The sequence below is a fragment of the Aedes albopictus genome, chromosome 3 (assembly GCF_035046485.1).
Source record: "Aedes albopictus strain Foshan chromosome 3, AalbF5, whole genome shotgun sequence".
NCBI lineage: Eukaryota > Metazoa > Arthropoda > Insecta > Diptera > Culicidae > Aedes > Aedes albopictus.
This window is the reverse complement of record NC_085138.1, coordinates 77,543,050-77,564,239: the sequence shown is the minus strand read 5'-3', so window position 1 is coordinate 77,564,239 and position 21,190 is coordinate 77,543,050. Positions and strand designations below refer to the sequence as shown.

Sequence of the window (21,190 nt, the reverse complement as noted above, 5' to 3'; positions counted from 1 at the left end):
ACCTATCGTGGCGCTAATATCGACTCTGATCACTACCTGGTGATGGTTAAACTGCGCCCAAAACTCTCCTGTTGCTGCGTCGCCTGGCCTCACTGTACAGCTGACTGAGTCCGGCTCTGATAAGGTCACTCACACTAACTTACGTGATAAGGGGATATCGGTGACAGAACGATGCTACGATGATAATGAGATGACAACAAAACTGAAATCGAAATCTACTCCAACGTGGTGATCTACGAGTGTTTATTTGAGCCAGATTAAACCTAAATTTATTATTCTAAAGCCTTAGTTATAGTTACAATTTGTTATTCCTACTGAATTCTATTCCATACGCCGTTGTGGATTATGTTATGCTAAAGGTGAAACGTTAAATAGTAAAGATAAATATCGGTGATTTAATAACCTTGAATTGTTCCTATAGGCAGTGTATGGAAGCTAAGTTCTAGAATATTCGGGCCGCATAATTGTTGGAAAGGGCATTATATCAAGCTTGTGAGTTAGACTGGGATTACCCTTGGCCGTATTTTAACTAAAAAAGCTTCTACAATTACAGCGTCCAGTAAACACACTGCGATCTACATTATTCAAATTAATCCTAAGAATACTAAGCCTACACCAAATTGTAAGTACCTTGCAAGATTGTTTGAATTCTTCTAATTACGGAAATATATTTTAGCTTGAGCTGTTCTATAAAGCTGAAAGAAAGTGTAGCCACTTGGTGTTTTAACAAAACTCAAGAATTTGAGTCTAAGATGGCTCATAATACCAATCACGCGGCCAATCTCGAGAGCACCGTCCAGAATGTCACTACGAGTGTGTGCCCGGCCTGCAACCGTCCGGACTGGGCCGACGCTATGGTCCAATGCGAGGAGTGCGAAGATTGGTACCACTTCAGTTGTGTGGGTGTAACCCGATCGGTCGAGAATCGACATTGGGCTTGCGACGACTGTTTACCCATCAGTGTTAGCAGCCGTTCATCCTCGGCCAGTAAAGCGCTAGAGCTGCAACGACTGCAGGAGGAGCAGCAAATTCGTCGTAAACGGTTCCTCCAGGAGAAGGCCCTGGAGAAGAAGCGATTAGAGCAAGAACGGCAGCAGATAATGGAGGAAGAAGAATTGGAGAAAACCTTTCTACAGGAAAAATTCAGCTTGCTGGAAATGCAGGAAGCAGATGATCAAGGAAGCGTCAAGAGCAGCAGAAGCCGTAGGAGCAATCGCGAAAGCATCATGCAATGGATGCGGAATGACGGAACCAAGGAGCCCAGCGGCAGTACGCCGAATGATGCGATCAAGCAGGCACCAAATCCGGAAACCGCTCTACAAAATGCAGATATTCGTGAAGATAGAAATCCAGTTTCGTCCTACCTTGCGGGTGATCAATCTACGCTGCCTGTTCGACCCAGATCGAACAAGAACTTTCTTCCCCAAGTAGAAACACCAGCTCTCCTCCCAACCGCCGAGCAGAATATCGCGCCTTACGTACGCCCAACTCCTACGCCACGAGCATCGTTCCCTACACCATCACTTCGTCAACGACGGCCATCTTATCCAGCGCCGGCGGCGCCCCCAGGCAGCATCGCGGAAGACGACGCCAGTATCGATGTACCACCGCTACCCTTCGTGTACGCCCCGTCCGTGTTGGAGATTGACCATCGTCCCCGTAGAAGTACCGCCAGAGTGCGACAGGAAGCACCTCCAATACCGAACGGACCGCAAGCAGATCCTTTCGAGCAAACCCCTGCCGCATCGCCCAGAAACGTGATGAACAGCGAATCGAGACAACATTCCAGGATGAATTTCGAAGATACGCCCGAAATAGCAGCGCACGGGCCTACTCATGCGCAAATTGCAGCTCGGCGTGTAATGTCTCGGGATCTTCCTGATTTCGACGGCAACCCAGAGGACTGGCCAATATTTATTAGTCAGTACGAAATCACCACAGAGAGTTGCGGGTTCAGCAACGCTGAAAACCTCATCAGGCTGCAGCGATGCTTGAAAGGGCATGCTAGGGAATCAGTACGCAGCCGCCTGCTGTTGCCCGCCTCGGTGCCCCAAGTAGTGGAAACATTGCGGATGTTGTTCGGCCGCCCAGGGTTGCTAATCACCGCTCTGCTGAACAGAGTGCGACAAACTCCAGCCCCAAGGATGGAACGCCTCGAAACGGTGATCGAGTTCGGAATGGAACTGCAAGGTCTCTGCGACCACCTGCAAGCGTCAGGAGAAACAGCTCACCTGAACAACCCCTCCTTACTGCAGGAGCTCGAAGACAAACTGCCCTCCCAGATGAAGCTCCAATGGGCGATATACAAGCAAACCGTAGCAAACGTCACACTGCAAAGTTTCGCAACGTACATGTCACACATGGTCACGGCGGCGAGTCAAGTGACCAAACTGGTGAACTATTCAGGCGATCGTCGAGCAACCGAGCCGAAGAGAACGGGTAAACCGAAAGAGAAGGTGCAGCTCTATGCACATGCATCGAACAACAATAGCAGTCAGCCTAGTACAAACACGGGAACGAAACCAGAAACGACATCACGCCACTGTCCAGTCTGTGAGAAACCAGATCATCGAATCAAAGACTGCCGACAGTTCCTGGATCTCAACATTGAGAATCGTTGGAGAAGTATCCATAGGCTCAAGCTATGTCGCACTTGTCTAAACCCACACGGCCGCAATCGTTGCCGGCTGTCGACTAAATGTGGTATCGATGGCTGTGAATACAAGCACCACCCCCTACTGCACTCTAAGTCGGAGAACCATGTTGGACCTATCACCGCCGAAAACCATTCACATCGGGACCAGCTATCGAAAACGCTGTTCCGCGTCGTTCCCGTAACGCTTACAGGGAAGGCCGGCAAAATACATACATATGCCTTTCTAGATGACGGCTCCGATCTAACGTTGATTGAAAAATCAATAGCCCAACAACTCGGTGAGTCCGGACCAAAGGGAAAATTGTACCTGAACTGGACTAGCAACGTAACTCGATGTGAAGCAGATTCTGAAGAAGTTTCCTTCAGAATATCGGGGATGTCTGGTAGCAAGTCCTTCTCAGTTCGGAGTGCTAGAACAGTGTCCGAACTAAAGCTTCCGATACAGTCGCTAAATGTGGACCGGCTAACACAAAAATACCCCCACTTGAAAGGGGTTCCTATATCTGGGTATGAGGACGCGGTCCCACGCCTGCTTATTGGACTCGACCAGCTGAATCTGTCACTGCCGCTAAAACTACGAGAAGGACAACAAGGTGATCCCGTCGCCACCAAGACAAGACTCGGCTGGTGCGTCTACGGTGGAAGTAGCAACACGAAATCCGTTGGAGTAAGCTGTCACATCATGCAATCGGAGCCGGAGATGGACCTACACGACGTTGTCAAGCAGTACTTCGAACAAGAAGATACGGGTACCAAGCAGGCGGTACAACTGGAGTCAGCTGAAAACGTGCGAGCAAGGAAGATTCTACACGAGACTACTGTACGTTTGCCTGATAGGTTTGAAACCGGGCTGCTTTGGAGATTTGACCACTTCGAATTTCCGGAAAGCTATCCGATGGCTCTTCGGCGGTTGGAATGCCTAGAAAGGAGAATGTCCCGAGAACCCCTGCTGAAGGCGACCGTAGTTCAACAAATCCAGGATTACGAAAAGAAGGGCTATGCTCATCGTGCCACGGAAGAAGAACTCTTGGCAGCTGATCCTCGACGAACTTGGTATCTGCCTATTGGAATTGTCACCAATCCAAAGAAGCCCGGAAAGATTAGGCTAATTTGGGACGCGGCTGCCAAAGTGGACGGCGTTTCCCTCAATACTGTTCTTCTTAAAGGACCGGATCTATTGAACTCTCTCCCTGGAGTTCTGTTTCGTTTCCGGGAAAAGGCCGTGGCGGTCAGCGCCGACATCCGTGAAATGTTTCACCAGCTCCGCATTCGGCCAGAAGACCGCCATGCACAGAGATTCCTGATGAGGGAAGACTCCAGCCGGGAACCTGATGTATATCTCATGGATGTGGCCACCTTTGGCTCTACCTGTTCTCCTTGTAGCGCTCAATACATTAAGAACAGAAACGCAGAGGACTTTGCGCAGGACTATCCCAGGGCGGCGGAAGGCATTACCAAGTGCCATTACGTGGACGACTACCTGGATAGTTTCGATACGGTGGAAGAAGCTCGACGAGTAGCCTCGGAAGTGATAATGATTCACGGAAGAGGCGGTTTTGAAATCCGGGGTTGGCGCTCCAACTCTGCCGAAGTTCTCATCCATCTTGGAGAAACGACGGTTCCAACGACGAAAGATCTGCAACTAGAAAACAGCGGTGTAACGGAGAGGATTCTCGGTATGCTGTGGTTACCCACGGAGGACGTGCTGGCATTTTCAACGCAAATGCGGAAGGACATAGCTGCGATCATCGATGACGGCCGGCGGCCGACCAAGCGTCAAGTACTTAGATGCGTCATGTCTCTGTTCGATCCACTCGGACTGTTAGCCATGTACACCGTGCATGGAAAGATTTTAATCCAATCGATATGGCGCTCTGGTAAGGATTGGGACGAGGAAATCGGTGATGAAGAGTTCGACCACTGGATGAAATGGATATGCGTCCTGAATCATATTGACAACATTCGCCTTCCCCGCTGCTATATCGGCCAAACTGTCTCTTCGGCAGTGGAATCCGTCCAGCTTCACCTCTTCGTGGATGCAAGTGAAGAAGCCTACGCAGCTGCCGCCTACTTCCGCTTCACACTTTTCGATGGAACGGTCATCTGTAGCCTCATCGCTGCGAAGACCAAAGTGGCTCCCCTTAAGCCACTTTCTATACCTCGCTTGGAGCTGCAAGCGGCCGTCCTTGGTGCTAGGTTAGCATCGTTTATTGGTGAGAATCACACTATTTCAATCGAAAGAAGGGTTCTCTGGTCGGACTCCAGCACAGTGCTAGCATGGATTCGATCAGACGCACGTAGATACCGGCAGTACGTAGCCTGCCGTATTGGAGAAATTCTCACGACAACAGAAGCTAGTGAATGGAAATGGGTTCCCACCAAAATGAATACTGCAGATGAAGCCACGAAGTGGGGCAGTGGCCCCTGTCTTTCTCCCAACGGAAGGTGGTTCCAAGGATCACAGTTTCTGTATTCTTCCGAGCAGCAGTGGCCGCAGCAACATCACGTGAGGAACCTTTGCACAGAGGAAGAAATTCGAACCTGTTTCGTTCACGAAGTCTCGCGTCCTGAACCGCCAATTCCAATTGAACGGTTTTCTCGCTGGGCTCGGTTACTAAGAGCGACTGCCTATACCTTGCGGTTCATCTACAATGTACGGAGGACAAAAAAACAGCGACATATTGGGCCGCTGAACTCAGAAGAAATACTTGAAGCAGAGAACACTCTTTGGCGACTCTGCCAAGAAGAATCGTTTCCGAGCGAGATTTCCCAACTGAAATCAGAGAAATCAGAAGTGTCGAAATCATCACCTATCGCCAATTTGTCTCCCTATTTTGACGAATTCGGAGTACTGCGGCAAAACGGCCGTATCGGCTCAGCCTCCTACGTTGGATTTAATACAAAGTTCCCGATAATCCTACCGAAGTCACATCGAGTAACAGTTCTCCTTCTGGACTACTACCATCGCCGAAACCATCATATAAACGCCGAAACCGTCGTGAACGAAGTGAGGCAAAATTTCTACATCCCACAGCTCCGCGCTGCAGTTCGCAAAACAGCAAGAACTTGTCAATGGTGTAAAATCTACAAATCTCTGCCGTCTCCACCGAAGATGGCACCATTGCCGGCCGCCAGACTGGCGTCCTTTGAACGACCGTTCACATATGTGGGTGTAGATTATTTCGGCCCAGTACTAGTAAAGGTAGGACGTAGTCACGTAAAACGCTGGGTGGCCCTATTTACGTGCCTAACTTTAAGAGCAGTTCACCTCGAAGTGGCACATAGCCTGAGTACGGAGAGCTGCATCACTTGTTTCCGTCGATTCGTCGCGCGCCGTGGAGCCCCTCTAGAAGTTTATAGTGACAACGGGACTAATTTTCAAGGTGCCGAGAAACTGCTTAAAGAGCAAATCAACAACGGATTAGCAGAGACCTTCACGAACTCCAACACCAAGTGGTTCTTCAATCCGCCATCAGCCCCGCACATGGGCGGAGCTTGGGAAAGGATGGTGCGCTCCGTGAAAGCCGCTATCGAGAACATCGACACCGGCCGTAAGTTAAACGATGAAGGATTGCTAACATTGCTGGCGGAAGCGGAGAGTATTGTCAACTCTCGTCCGCTGACCTACCTACCATTGGAATCGGAAGAACAAGAAGCTCTGACACCGAACCACTTTTTACTCGGAAGCTCAAAAGGAGTCAAGCAACCGCCGAAGAACCCCACCGATCATCGGGAGGCAGTTTCCAACAACTGGAAGCAGATATGTCATCAGTTGGACATCTTTTGGCACCGTTGGCTAAAAGAATATTTGCCGACCATCTGCCGACGGACTAAATGGTTCTGCGATACCAAGCCCATTGAAGTGGGAGACCTAGTACTTGTAGCGGAGGCCTCAAAACGGAACAGCTGGATACGCGGACGGGTAACCGAAATGCAGCCAGGACCAGACGGACGTGTGCGGCAGGCAACTGTGCAAACAAGTACAGGGTTTATGAGAAGGCCGGCGTGCAAGCTGGCTGTACTAGACGTAGAATCTTTTGGTAAAACTGCTTTGAACACGCAGTCCTACGGGGGCGGGAATGTTGCTGCGTCGCCTGGCCTCACTGTACAGCTGACTGAGTCCGGCTCTGATAAGGTCACTCACACTAACTTACGTGATAAGGGGATATCGGTGACAGAACGATGCTACGATGATAATGAGATGACAACAAAACTGAAATCGAAATCTACTCCAACGTGGTGATCTACGAGTGTTTATTTGAGCCAGATTAAACCTAAATTTATTATTCTAAAGCCTTAGTTATAGTTACAATTTGTTATTCCTACTGAATTCTATTCCATACGCCGTTGTGGATTATGTTATGCTAAAGGTGAAACGTTAAATAGTAAAGATAAATATCGGTGATTTAATAACCTTGAATTGTTCCTATAGGCAGTGTATGGAAGCTAAGTTCTAGAATATTCGGGCCGCATAATTGTTGGAAAGGGCATTATATCAAGCTTGTGAGTTAGACTGGGATTACCCTTGGCCGTATTTTAACTAAAAAAGCTTCTACAATTACAGCGTCCAGTAAACACACTGCGATCTACATTATTCAAATTAATCCTAAGAATACTAAGCCTACACCAAATTGTAAGTACCTTGCAAGATTGTTTGAATTCTTCTAATTACGGAAATATATTTTAGCTTGAGCTGTTCTATAAAGCTGAAAGAAAGTGTAGCCACTTGGTGTTTTAACATCTCCGTTATTAACAACGTACATTACCGGCGGCCGCCCCGGTACAATCTAGAGCGACAGAGGCAACCGGATGTCGCCACCGCATACGCGCAGAATCTCGAGGCAGCGTTGCCGGACGAGGGTGTGCTCGATGTGGCCCCTCTAGAGGACTGCTGGAGTACAGTCAAAGCAGCCATCAACAACGCAGCCGAGAGCACTATCGGGTACGTAGAACGGAGTCAACGAAACGATTGGTTCGACGAGGAGTGTAGAGCGGTTCTGGAGGAGAAGGATGCAGCGCGGGCGGTAATGCTGCAGCATGGAACCCGGCAGAATGTGGAGCGATACAGACAGAAGCGGAAGCAGCAGACCCGTCTCTTCCGGGAGAAAAAGCGCCGCCTGGAAGAAGCGGAGAGCGAGGAAATGGAACTGCTGTGCCGTTCACAGGAAACACGTAAGTTCTATCAGAAGCTCAACGTATCCCGCAAAGGCTACGTGCCGCAAGCCGAAATCTGCAGGGATAAGGACGGGAGCCTCCTGACGGACAAACGTGAGGTGATCGAAAGGTGGAAGCAGCACTTCGACGAGCACCTGAATGGCGAAGAGAATGTAGTCACGGAGGACCAAGGCAGCGGAGGAAATGACTATGTTGGTGCAGCAGAGGACGGGAACGAACCAACTCCCACGCTGAGGGAAGTTAAGGATGCCATCCACCAGCTCAAAAACAACAAAGCGGCTGGTAAGAACGGTAGGTATCGCAGCAGAACTCATCAAGATGGGCCCGGAAAAGTTGGCCACCTGTCTGCACCAGTTAGTAGTCAAGATCTGGGAAACCGAACAGCTACCGGAGGAGTGGAAGGAAGGGATAATCTGTCCCGTCCATAAGAAAGGCGACAAGTTAATGTGTGAGAACTTTCGAGCGATCACCATTTTGAATGCCGCCTACAAAGTGCTATCCCAGATCATCTTCCGTCGTCTTTCACCTAAAGTAAATGAGTTCGTGGGAAGTTACCAAGCCGGTTTCATCGACGGCCGGTCGACGACGGACCAGATCTTCACCGTACGGCAAATCCTCCAGAATTGCCGTGAATACCAGGTCCCAACGCATCACCTGTTCATCGACTTCAAAGCGGCATACGACAGTATCGACCGCACAGAGCTATGGAAAATTATGGACGAGAACAGCTTTCCCGGGAAGCTGACTAGACTGATAAGAGCAACGATGGACGGTGTGCAGAACAGCGTAAGGATTTCGGGTGAACTATCCAGTTCATTCGAATCTCGACGGGGACTCCGACAAGGTGATGGACTTTCCTGCCTACTATTCAACATCGCCCTGGAAAGTGTTATGCGACGAGCCGGGCTCAACAGCCGGGGTACGATCTTCACGAAATCCAGCCAATTTGTCTGTTTTGCGGATGACATGGATATTATTGCTAGAACATTTGGAACGGTGGCAGAACAGTACACCCGCCTGAAACGTGAAGTAGCAAAGGTCGGACTGGTGGTGAATGCGGCTAAGACAAAGTACATGCTGGTAGGTGGGACTGAGCGAGACAGGACAAGCCTTGGCAGCAATGTTACGATAGACGGGGATACTTTCGAGGTGGTAGAAGAATTCGTCTACCTCGGTTCCTTGCTAACGGCTGACAATAACGTGAGCCGTGAAATACGAAGACGCATCATCAGTGGAAGTCGTGCCTACTATGGGCTCCAGAAGAAACTGCGGTCAAAAAAGATTCACCCCCGCACCAAATGTACCATGTACAAGACGTTAATAAGACCGGTGGTTCTCTACGGACACGAGACATGGACGATGCTCGAGGAGGACCTGCAAGCACTCGGAGTTTTCGAGCGACGGGTGCTAAGAACGATCTTTGGCGGCGTGCAGGAGAACGGTGTGTGGCGGAGAAGGATGAACCACGAGCTCGCTGCACTTTACGGCGAACCCAGCATCCAGAAGGTGGCCAAAGCCGGAAGGACACGGTGGGCAGGGCATGTTGCAAGAATGCCGGACAACAACCCTGCAAAGTTGGTGTTTGCTAACTATCCGGTTGGTACAAGAAGGCGTGGAGCGCAGAGAGCACGATGGGCGGACCAGGTGGAGCGTGATCTGGCGAGTGTTGGGCGTGATCGACGTTGGAGACCTGCAGCTGCAAATCGAGTATTATGGCGGCAAATTGTTGATTCAGTATTATCATGAATTTGATGTTAACTAAATAAATGAAAGGTTTTTGCCAACTTTACCTGGCAAGATGTCAAAAAAGTTTAGTTTTTTTGATACATGTATCCTTTTAAAGTATATTTAGCTTCTATTGCATAACAATGCTCACGAAGAAAAATTATTTATCCACTTCAAAAAATGTTTTGAAATATGTTAGTTTTTCATGACCGTCTTCAAGCATACGGGGCAGAATGGACACCCCCATGGGATGGGGCAATATGGACACCATGAGACTTTTACGTATTTCGTACATTATTTACACCTACAAAATCATTTCATTAAAAAAAAACTATTATGGGTGAATAATACGCCGAAGTAGTTCATTTTTGTTCAGTTAATTTAAACTCAGGCTGTTTTGGATAAAGCTTCGTTTTTGTCGGCATATACATCTGTGCCTAGAACAACTATTTTCCACGGCTGTCGTTTTTTGACCAATTTGTTTCACCCTATGTCTACTATAGTGAACATTTAACCGAAAATATACTGAAATCGAAGAATTTGGTTGGTTTGTGATTTAGGTTATATTTTTCCCTTGCCGCTTCTTTTAAAAAGGTGAGTGTCCATTTTGCCTCGGCAGCAGAAGATATTTCCAAACTTGATTTTTTATATAATAAAGAAAAAAAATATAAACATGTTAAGCATGTAGATACAACAAAACTACTTGCATGTGTTCTAGAAATATCAGGTTTTAATCGACCTGCAATAAATTAGTCACTAAATCTTATTTTAGATGGTGTGAAAATTATAATTTCCATGCACAAACAACGGAGGACGCAACTTTTTCGTGTAAAATCAAGTATGATTTTAATTTCGAATGTTTCTTTCCTGAAACTACGTTTTAGACAAATGGACTATATTCTCTATTCATTAAAAGTTCAAAAAAGTTCGCATATTTCAAAAAATTGAGGGTGTCCATTCTGCCCCGGATGTCCATATTGCCCCGCCTACCCCTACCTTTTGCTTCAAATTGCTTCAAAAATTTCTTACAGATGATGTTTCCAGGAACATCATCTGTAGGTTCATCTAGGAATGCCATTAGGAAATACATTCGGGAATTTCTGTAAAAACTTTCCCTCAGAAACTTTCAAAAGGAACTTCTGAAGGTTTTTCTCCTAGAAAATACTGTTATTCTGAAGGGAATCCAGTAGAAGCCTATGGAAAATCTTTGACAAATTTCAGAAGGATTTCAGGAAGAATAGAAAAAATAAATCCGATTTGTAATTTTTAAAAGAAAAAAAAAAACTCCTGAGAGATTTCCATAAGGAAGTTCTAATCGAACTCATGAAAACATCCCAAAAGAAACTCCGGAAGAGTTCTTAGGAAGAAATTTTGGAAGGAACGAATCCCACAAGTAACTCATAGAAGATTTCAGAAAGAATTTCCAGATGGAACACCAGGATAGGCTCCCAGAAGAGAATTCTACAAGTTTTCCTAATTTCAGGAGGATTTTAGAAAGATTTTAAGAAAATTGTCGGAAGGAGGTCTTTGTGGATTTCCTGAAAAATATCCAGGAGGGAGATTCAGGAGAAATTTAGAAAAAAAATATTCTTAAGGGAATCCAGCAAAGTCCATAGATAATTCCCAGATAGAATAGCAGAAGGAATTTCTGTAGGAATCGAAAAACAACTTCAGGAGAAATTCCTAAATGAATTCCAGAAAGATTTCCAGGAAGAATACCAGAAAAGAACTGTTTCAAGAATAAATAAAAGTTTTGGAGGAATTCCAGGAACAATCTCTGGTGGAGTTACTAGAGATTAGGGGAACGGAACCCATCTTAAGCAAACTGCTCCCATTTTCGTTTTTTTTGTTTAATTTCTGTTGTCGTAGTAGCAATCGGCTGCGATACACACCTAGTTACAGCACCTAGTGACCCTAGGTAACTAGTTTGTTTGTTACTGTAAAAAAAACTTATTCCATAACCAGAACTCCTACAAGCTAGTCGTATGTTTAATAAAGCTCTTATTACTTGAACAAGTAATAAGAGCTTTATTAAACATACGACTAGCTTGTAGGAGTTCTGGTTAGGGAATAAGTTTTTTTTACAATAACAAACAAACTGGTTACCTAGGGTCACTAGGTGCTGTAACTAGGTGTGTATCGCAGCCGATTGCTACAACGACAACACCCCCTCTCAATCGAGCATCCGTGGTCTTCTCCAAGTTGTCTTCAAATCTTGAGACCTTGTTACGAACCGGCAACCCGACTTCAGCACGATTCCTTTCCCGCAAAACCTTGGTGTGCATCGCTATTTTGGTATTTGTGCACCATCCTTCCTGCATTGTCCTTACCTACAAAAACAACGGATGCAAACGGTGCCTAAATCGTCTAATTTTATGATTTTATGATAGGTTTAACATGGGAACATAGACGAAGTAGGGTATCATGAAATAATTCTATAAAATTACCTAAAGGAACCTTGGAAAAAAACTCTTACAGGAATCAAAAGAGGAACTCCTACAGGTTTTAACTATGGGTTTCCGTAAAAGCTAACTACTGAAAAAATTCAAGAAACAAAAAAACTTGTGGATGAATTATAGAAAGAACCTTTGAATAATCTCAAGAGAAACTTCTTGAGATATACCTTAAGCTAAAAGAGGTTCTCAATATATTTCGAAAGATAATCAAGTGAATCGTACACGATTACCTGAAGGGATCCCAACATTCTTGGAGTAATCTGAGAAGAAACTAATTGCAGGAATTCCATACGTAAAGGCAGCCCATCAGCAACTCCTTGATAAATCCCAAAAAAAGAAGAAGTTGATGCACGGGCAATTTTTACGTTTGTCTATTTCGGCTAGGGGCTAGTATCGAAGCAGATAAGGCTTTGCATCCACAGATGACAGATTTGATCTCCGGTCTGGTTTGGTAAGTTTTGTCGACTTCCACATGCTGTACATGCTTCACAATATGAAAAAAATCACGCAATGGAAAACAAACAAAGCCCTTCAAATAATAACTGTGAAATGCCGAAAGAATAGATGGAAATTAAAAAGAGGCAGGCCAAGTTTCAGTGGGAACGTAGATCCAGATGGTCAGACAGAGATCATGTTGAGATCACCAGGATCTATCTATTTTCGCTGACATGCACTATCCTTCCATAGGTGGAGAACGATCTGCGGACCTTCACAGCGAGCGGAACTGGAGACACAAAGCCATGGATCGAGTAGAGGTGAGACGGCTACTATGTACAGCAGAGGCCTCTCAGGCCCAATGAGGTAGAAACAGGTGGCACCACGGTGTACAATATTTAGAAGGTGATACCTTCCGGAAATCTGACAGTTTTTTGATGACGTAATTTAAATCGTTCATAGGCGTTTCCACAATGATCTAGTACTCCTCACCAATTTGATCAACGTAAAACGATAAGAACAACGTCACATGTTTACATCCAAAAATGATATTTACATCACACTTACAACAGAATGCCGAGATCGGCTGTGCAAATCTCGGTTAAAGTTCATTTGCTGAATCTCGGCTAAAAACTTGACGTTTGACCCATAGGTGCTGCTATGAATAAAATTGATTTTTTGCCGATATTTCAGTTAAATATAGGTTGCCGAGCACTCGGCAGTGCGGATCTCGGCAAAAGAATGAAAATTAGCCAAGCTTAATTAAGTGTGTAGGTTACTAGCCTGCCTTGTGATATTTATGCCGTGGGAGGCGCAGATAAACATTGCGAACCACTTGTTGTCTCTTTTGTTCTCATTGACTCAGGCCCAGAGTTGCACTCTGTCACTGTCAGTGGTAAGCAAATGGGTGATTTTGATAGGCCGACTACGATCCAAGTCAGCGTGCGCTCTGTTCCATCAGAACTGGACTGACTGAGCAGCTCCCGTACATGGGACTACAGTACGTGTACGTACACTCCCGTTCAAAAGTTTGGGGTCACCCCCTCAAAAACATATCATTTTTTTAGGCCCATATCTCCGCCAATTTGCGTCCGATTTCAAAACCCTAGGTTTCATTCAAAAGATAATAAGTCAAAGAAACTTTGAACATGATTTAAAAGAAACTTTTTCAAAAAATTTTGTATGTAAACTTAACCCAAAATTGCCAAATTTTCTATAAAATGAATATAAACTTACGGCAGTGTCGCTGGAAGTTGGGTCGACCAAATTTTAAGATGAGAGGCGTAATATGACCCATTTTCTATTAGCTTTCAACTGCTTTTTACAGAACTTAGCTAAAAAATCTAGAAAAAAAGTTATTAGGTAAATTAATCCTTGATGTCATCGACCAAAAGTTTGGGGTCACCCCTCAAAATGCTGTATCGGCCAAAAGTTTGGGGTCACTATCGTAAAACATGGAAAAGTGATTTGTTGATATCTTTGTCATCTTTCATTCAATTTTAATTCTTCTTGGCTTATTTGAAACAAAATGAATGATACTAACTGCATAGACATTGAACCACACATATTTGTTGAAATTTACATACTAAAATTTAACGTAAAGTTGCCTCATTTATTGAAACGTAGTAAAATGTGCTAACTTTACATAACATTTTTATATACAAAAGTCGTTAAATACGTTAAATTGAAGACATCAAACGTAAATTTAGTAAATTATCTTCGAAATGAGCCAAAAATAATTAAAATTGAGCTATAGATGACAAAGATATCAACAAATCACTTTTCCATGTTTTACGAAAGTGACCCCAAACTTTTGGCCGATACATCATATTGAGGGGTGACCCCAAACTTTTGGTCGATGACATCAAGGATTAATTTACTTAATAACTTTTTTTCTAGATTTTTTAGCTAAGTTCTGTAAAAAGCAGTTGAAAGTTAATAGAAAATGGGTCATATTACCGCTCTAATCTTAAAATTTGGTCGACCCAACTTCCAGCGACACTGCCGTAAGTTTATATTCATTTTTTAGAAAATTTGGCAACTTTGGGTTAAGTTTACATACAAATTTTTTTTGGAAAAGTTTCTTTTAAATCATGTTCAAAGTTTCTTTGACGTATTATCTTTTGAATGAAACCTAGGGTTTTGAAATCGGTCGCAAATTGGCGGAGATATGGGCCTTAAAAAATGACATGTTTTTGAGGGGGTGACCCCAAACTTTTGAACGGGAGTGTACATCAACCTCTGTGTTGGAGATGTCGCTGAAAATTTCAAAGTGTTAAAACTCAGTCACCAAAGGGCACTGCAAGCCACGATTGCTAAGATAAATCTTTGACGTTTCGTGGCCTTGTTGTTTACGATTCGGACTTTTGTCAGCTTTTCAGAGGTGGTTTGATTCAATTCAAAATGTGGGATGCGCGTGAGTGGGAAAGTGTGCTGATTTATGACTTAATGACGGCATGATGGCACCCCACTACACCCAGGGACTACACATGAATCCGAGGCATCTTTCCATAGTTTCTCTACAAATTAATTCCAGGACTTCACCGAGGCTTCCCAAGGATTTCTTGAAGAGATTCTTCCTGGGGTTTATTTAGAATTCCCTTCGGGGCTCTACCAGATGTATCCTCAAAGATTCCTAAAGATGTTCCGCCTGAGATTTCTTCAAGAGCTCTTGGCAGGATTCCTACACGAAGTACTCCCAGGATTCTTCCAGAGATTATTTCCTAGTTTGCTTGAGGAATATCATCTGATATTGTTGCGGTTGTGGGAGGAACTGGCGAAAAAATTTCAGGAATTGCTGGATTTTTTTTCAAAATTCTTTCCAAAACTTCTCTAGAAATTAATTTCTTGATACCTCTATGATTACTCCTTCCAAGATTACCCAAGCAATTTTTATGAGATTATTCCAGGAATTTCTTCCGTGGTTTCTCCACATTTTTTTAGGATCCCTCTAGGATTTCTTTTTGTGATTCCTATCTGAGATTCTTTTTGGGATTCCTTCTGAAGTTTCTGTGATAGAACCTGTTAGAATTCACAGAAGAAACACATGGAAGGACCCCAAAGAGAACTTCAGTATGGATTCCAAAAAGAATCTCATATGTAGGAACTACAGAAGGGTATCCTAGAGGGACTTCAAGTCAAGTGATTTCTTTCGAGAGTTCTCATGGAGCTCTGGGAACCATCCAGGAACTTGCTCGAGTATTTCTTCAGAGAAAACCTAAAAACTTAGTGAGGAAATCCATAAGCAAAAACAGCAGGAGGAATTTCTCAATATACTCCCTAAAAAACTCCTGGAAGATTTTTGCATTAGAAACATCTGTAATCTGTAAAAATCCAGTATGACATTGCAGAGGAATTCCGAAAGGATGTGCAGGAATTTCAAACAAAACTCTTGGAGGAAACCAGAAATAGTTCCTAGATGAATCCTGACAAAGAGTTCCTGAAGAAATCTTGGAAGCAGTTTCTGAAAGAATTCCAGAAGCACTTCCCGAAGTTAGTTCCAAAAGGTATCCCAGAAAGAGTTTCTGAAGGAACTCCGAAAGAAGTTCCCGAAGTAGTTCCTGAAGAAATTCCAGAAGCAATTCCTGACAGAAGCCCAGAAAAAAATCTCGGAGGAATCTCTGATGGAGCTTCCGGTAGAATCCAGGAAATAGTTCCTGGAGGAATTCTAGAAGTGGTTCTTCGAAGAATCCCATAACAAGTTCTTGGTGGAATTACAATAGGAATCCCGGAAGGAATTCTTGAGGCAATCCCAGAAATATTTCCTGGAAGAAGCCCGGAAGGAGCTCGTGGAAAAATCCCGAAGGAAGTTTTGGAGGAGTACCGAAAGAAGTTCTTGTATGATTCATGGAAAGATCTCAGAAAGAATCCCTGAAGAAATCTCAGAAGTAACTCCGGGAGGAATCTCGCATAGAATTTTAGGAAGGAGTGTTTTATGGAATTTTGAAGGGAGTTTCTGAAGGAATCTCGGAACGAATTCCTGAAGCAATCACCGAGACAACTCCTGGAGGAATTCCAGATACAAATTCTGAAGACATTCTAAAATAAACTAGAATCTAGGAGAGAATTCCTGAAAGATTAAGGAGTCTAGGAATTCCTTAAGTAATCTAAAAAAGTATTCCTTAGGAATACTCAGAAAAAAATCTGGAAGAATCCCGGGAGTATTTACTGGAGGAATCCTGGCAAGAGCTGAAGGAATCACAGACGGAATCTCTTTCGGAATCTCGAAACACCTGGAAGAACCCCAGAGAATCATCAAGAACTTCCTGGGAATCCCACATCCCAATTCCCAACCCCTGGAGAAGTCCTTGCACAATTTTTTGGAGGAATCGCAAAGGATTTCTAAGATGAATCCCGGATGGAGTTCCTGCGAAATCCCTGAAGGGCCTCCTGGATGGATGTCACCGTGCCGTCATCATGTCATAAATCACCCATGAAAAGTTGGTAAAATTCTTCTGAGTTCGAAAGCTGACATTTTTTTTATGTCTTTTGCGATTTAAACAAGGTCACAAAACGTCAGATTTAGAAAAAAAATATCTTTGCAACCGCGGCTTGCAATGCCCATTATTCGTTTGAAAATGTATCATATGCCGTGAGTGTGATAATACTTTTTCAGCTGCATGGCTCTAATGAGTTGCATAATGAACATTATGCAGCTATTTTTCATCATGCAACTCATGTTAGCTGCTTAATGACACGATGACACGGTACGGAAAAGTAGGTCATTATGATACTGAAATTAGCTGTATAAAACAGAAGTTATGATACTGAATTGCATCAAAAACGTATGCATGCTAAAGCATCTTCAAAATATATAAAAAAAAAAGACACTACACCGTCTTCAACCAAAGGTTGTACAGACTGAACAAGCACTTACATAAGACAACGGACAACACACATAACATCCAGTGGTCCAGTGGAGAATTTTCCGTTCGACGAAAAGTTTTCCCCGACTGGAGCGGGAATCGAACCCACACTCCGAGGCTTACGAAACGTCTAGATGACTGACGCCTCTAGCCGCACGGCCACGGAGCCCACATCTTCAAAATATACCTAGTTACAATCCGAATTCGAGTTCATTACAATTTCAATTCATGCGTTGGAAGGACCATCACAAAATACTTTTTTTTTATCAAAACCAAATATATTAGCATGTAATATATTGGCAAGAGAGTTCAGAAGGCTTTTAGGAAGTTTAAGATGATTCCCAGTGTTCCTGGCGGTTTCAATAGGTTTAAAAAGGACTTCTAGACTAGAGTTTCAGGGAGTTACAAGAGAGTTCAGAAGGTCTTTATAAGAAGTTTTCAAAGGATTCCCAGGGTTTCGGGGGGGGGGGGGGGGGGGGGGGTTCAGCAGGTTTGAAAGACCTTCTGGAGTTTTAGGGGATTGCAAGAGGGTGAAAGGCCTTCAGAAGTTTTGCATATAAGTTACACGAAAAACCTAAAGGATCTACCCTTTGGGAATGCTTAAAAAATCCAAGTGGCTCGGGCCACATTCAAGGAGCTTCCCCCGAATTACTCCAAGGATCTCTTCTGATATTATATTCTATTGATCATTGTGATTGAATTCCTATGATCTCTTCTTCCCGAAATCCTCTATTATATTTAAAAAAAAATCCCAATTAATAAACAGCAGAAGCGGTTTAGCAGGAAGAACGAGATCGCGAAGCGATGGAAGAGCTGTACCGCGCTAAGGACACACGAAAGTTCTACGAGAAGCTGAAGCGCTCGCGCAGAGGCTTTGTGCCACAAGCCGACATGTGCCGAGATAATCACGGGAATATGCTCATGAGCGAGCGTGAGGTGGTCGATAGGTGGCGGCAGCATTACGTTGAGCACCTCAATGGCGACGTTGCAAGTACCGAAGGTGGCGTGGTAACAGATCTAGGAGTATGTGCACAGGACGAAAGACTTCCGGTCCCTGACCTCCAAGAGATTGAGGAGGAGGTTGGCCGGTTGAAAAACAACAAAGCCGCTGGAGCAGATCAACTACCAAGCGAGCTTCTAAAATACGGTGGAGAAGCACTGGTGAACGCGCTACAACGGACCAGATGTTCGCCATCCGCCAGATGTTGCAGAAATGCCGCGAATACAACGTGCCCACACATCACTTGTTCATCGATTTCAAATCGGCGTATGATACAATCGACCGAGAACAGCTATGGCAAATTATGAACGAATACGGATTCCCGGATAAACTGACACGGTTGATCAAGGCGACGATGGATCGAGTGATGTGCGTAGTTCGAGTATCAGGGACACTCTCGAGTCCCTTCGAATCCCGCAGAGGGTTACGGCAAGGTGATGGTCTTTCGTGCTTGCTGTTCAACATTACGTTAGAGGGTGTAATAAGGAGAGCGGGGATTAACACGAGTGGTACGATTTTCACAAAGTCCGTTCAGCTGCTTGGTTTCGCTGATGATATTGATATTATTGCTCGTAAATTTGAGACGATGGCGGAAACGTACATCCGACTAAAGAGTGAAGCCAGACGAATCGGATTAGTCATTAATGTGTCGAAGACAAAGTACATGATGGCAAAGCGCTCCAGGGAGGAATCACCGCGCCCGCCACCCCGAATTTATATCGACGGTGATGAAATCGAGGCGGTTGAAGAATTCGTGTACTTGGGCTCACTGGTGACCGCCGACAACGACACTAGCAGAGAAATTCAGAGGCGCATTGTGGCAGGAAATCGTGCTCAGTTTGGACTCCGCAGAACTCTACGATCGAATAAAGTTCGCCGTGACACGAAGTTAACCATCTACAAAACGCTGATTTGACCGGTCGTCCTCTATGGGCACGAAACATGGACCGGTACAAGAAGACGTGGAGCGCAGCGAGCTAGGTGAGTCGACCATGTGGAGGACGATCTGCGGACCCTACGCAGAGTGCGGAACTGGAGACAAACAGCCATGGACCGAGTGGAATGGAGGCGGCTACTATGTACAGCAGAGGCCACTCCGGCCTTAGCCTGATCGGTAAGGTAAGTAAGAGGCGGTTTAGAGGCGTTTCAGGAGCATTTCAAAGGGCTTAACCCTTTCCTTCCCACGACTTTGAACGACTATTTCTATGCCAAGAATGCGTTTCCGAAAAAAGTACTTGAACAAAAGTTATTGCAAATTGGTAAAATTTTTCGAAATCAACAAAAAAAAATTTAGTTGTAAATCAATAGTATTTTGATTATTTATCAATAGTTCCACTATTGAAACAAGTAGTTGGGAGTTGGGTTTACCTAATGGGATTACAATCATATTCTAAAAACTATTGCATCATATTCATCTGATTCCGTTTGTCTCGAGTTCGCCGAAAATCGATGGTGCTCTAGAGCAACCATGGGAAGTAGAGGGTTAAGAGGCATCCAGGAGTTTTCATTAGGGTGTATGGCGATTTTAGAGATTGTCATGAGGTTTCTGGAGCGAGGAGTTTCATGGGGACTTACAGAGGTTTCATGCAGTTCCATTTGAATTTCAGCGAGGTTCAGAAGGCTTCTTGAAACTTTTAAAATGATTCTCTAGGTGTCGGAGGTTTCAGCAGGTTTGAAAGGCCTTCTGGAGTTTTAGGCGGTTGCAGGACCTAGAGGGTCTATCTTTTACGAATATTTTTATTCATAAGATGTTAGATAATATCCAAAAAATAAACTCGGGCCACTGTCAAGATGCATCCCCCGAGTGACTCAAAAGATTTTTGTTATCTCTTCTAAAGGCTTCCCCAAAATTCCAGATTTTCAGATAATAAACAAGCTACAAGAGGCATTCCATTCCGATAACAATCGGCGCGAGTTACCGGTGGAATTCTTAGGGTCGTCCACTACATATTTCTAGAGCCATTCGCCTACAATATTGTTAGATCGTTTCCGTAAAATCATCAGTAACATTGAAAAAATGCGCATTAATTCCTGTTAGCATTGTTTGTGAAAACTTTGGAATGAAAATCCTGTGGAATTGGGCCCGTCGTATCTGCACAACTGCTGCATCAATTATTCTGCAATATACTGCCGTGAATTGCATATCAGTCCCATCTTTGCTGGATTTCTTTTTTTTTTTTTTTGTAGAGTGACCAGGTGGAGCTGCAGGACAGCTAATAGCAAAGCCTGGACCCTTTCCCAACTTTCCCCCTACTAGGACCAATACTCACGATGGACTAGACGATGTCGTCAACTTGAGCAAAGTGTGTAGTAATTAGTATTGGGTCGTAGTAGTTTTTAAAAATACTGTGTTTTAACTATTCCCATCGCACTAGTGTTTTGACCGAATGGAAGCTTCAAAGATGAATTGATAATTGAACAATAATTCAATAATCGGAAATCTCCGTGGTCACTGGACAACATTCAGAGAAAAAAAAGGCTGTCTATGTACTATTTCTATGAAATATTACAAAGAAGTACGAAAAAAAATATATGTCATAGCTAATTTTTGAAGATTTGATATTTCTGAAAATTATTCGGAGACAGCTACCAAAGCTAGCGTTTTTAGCCGATATGGGCAACTAGTTTTTCTGACAGCTTCTCCAAACAACAATCAAAAAATATCTTAAGTTATTTTATAATACATTCTGAAAATTATTTCAAGCTGATTACCAATAGTGTCAATAACCGATGTTGGTCATTGACAGCACCAGCATCATCCCCAAATAACTCTCATATTAGTTTTAGATAACACTTTTTGAGTTTCCATTCGATGTTGTAAATCAGTCAAACCCTATACGTCAAAATACAGTCTATAATGTGGCAAATTGTGTTATTA

At 44.1% G+C, this 21,190-nt stretch overlaps 1 protein-coding gene across 7 annotated transcripts; it reads left to right on the top strand.

The window, feature by feature from the left end:
• Positions 1–73: 73 nt before the first annotated feature.
• LOC109403611 (uncharacterized) lies at positions 74–7,287 on the top strand. 7 transcript variants are annotated; one of them, XR_003895130.2, is made up of 3 exons: positions 74–7,026; positions 7,089–7,159; positions 7,221–7,287. XR_003895130.2 is itself a non-coding variant. In XM_062859120.1 (3 exons), exon 3 carries the CDS (start codon positions 753–755, stop codon positions 6,897–6,899), a length of 6,147 nt encoding a protein of 2,048 aa, XP_062715104.1. In that variant the 5' UTR covers positions 74–359; positions 422–492; positions 554–752; the 3' UTR covers positions 6,900–7,287. The 7 variants fall into 7 exon arrangements, 4 of the variants coding, with proteins under 4 accessions (XP_062715104.1, XP_062715105.1, XP_062715102.1 ...); XM_062859120.1 differs by having other exon boundaries at positions 74–359; positions 422–492; positions 554–7,287; XM_062859121.1 differs by having other exon boundaries at positions 74–492; positions 554–622; positions 677–7,287.
• Positions 7,288–21,190: the final 13,903 nt, after the last annotated feature.

Bases quoted from the DNA above. Each gene is read 5' to 3' on its own strand.
- LOC109403611 (XM_062859120.1), top strand. From the start codon at position 753: ATGGCTCATAATACCAATCACGCGGCCAATCTCGAGAGCACCGTCCAG.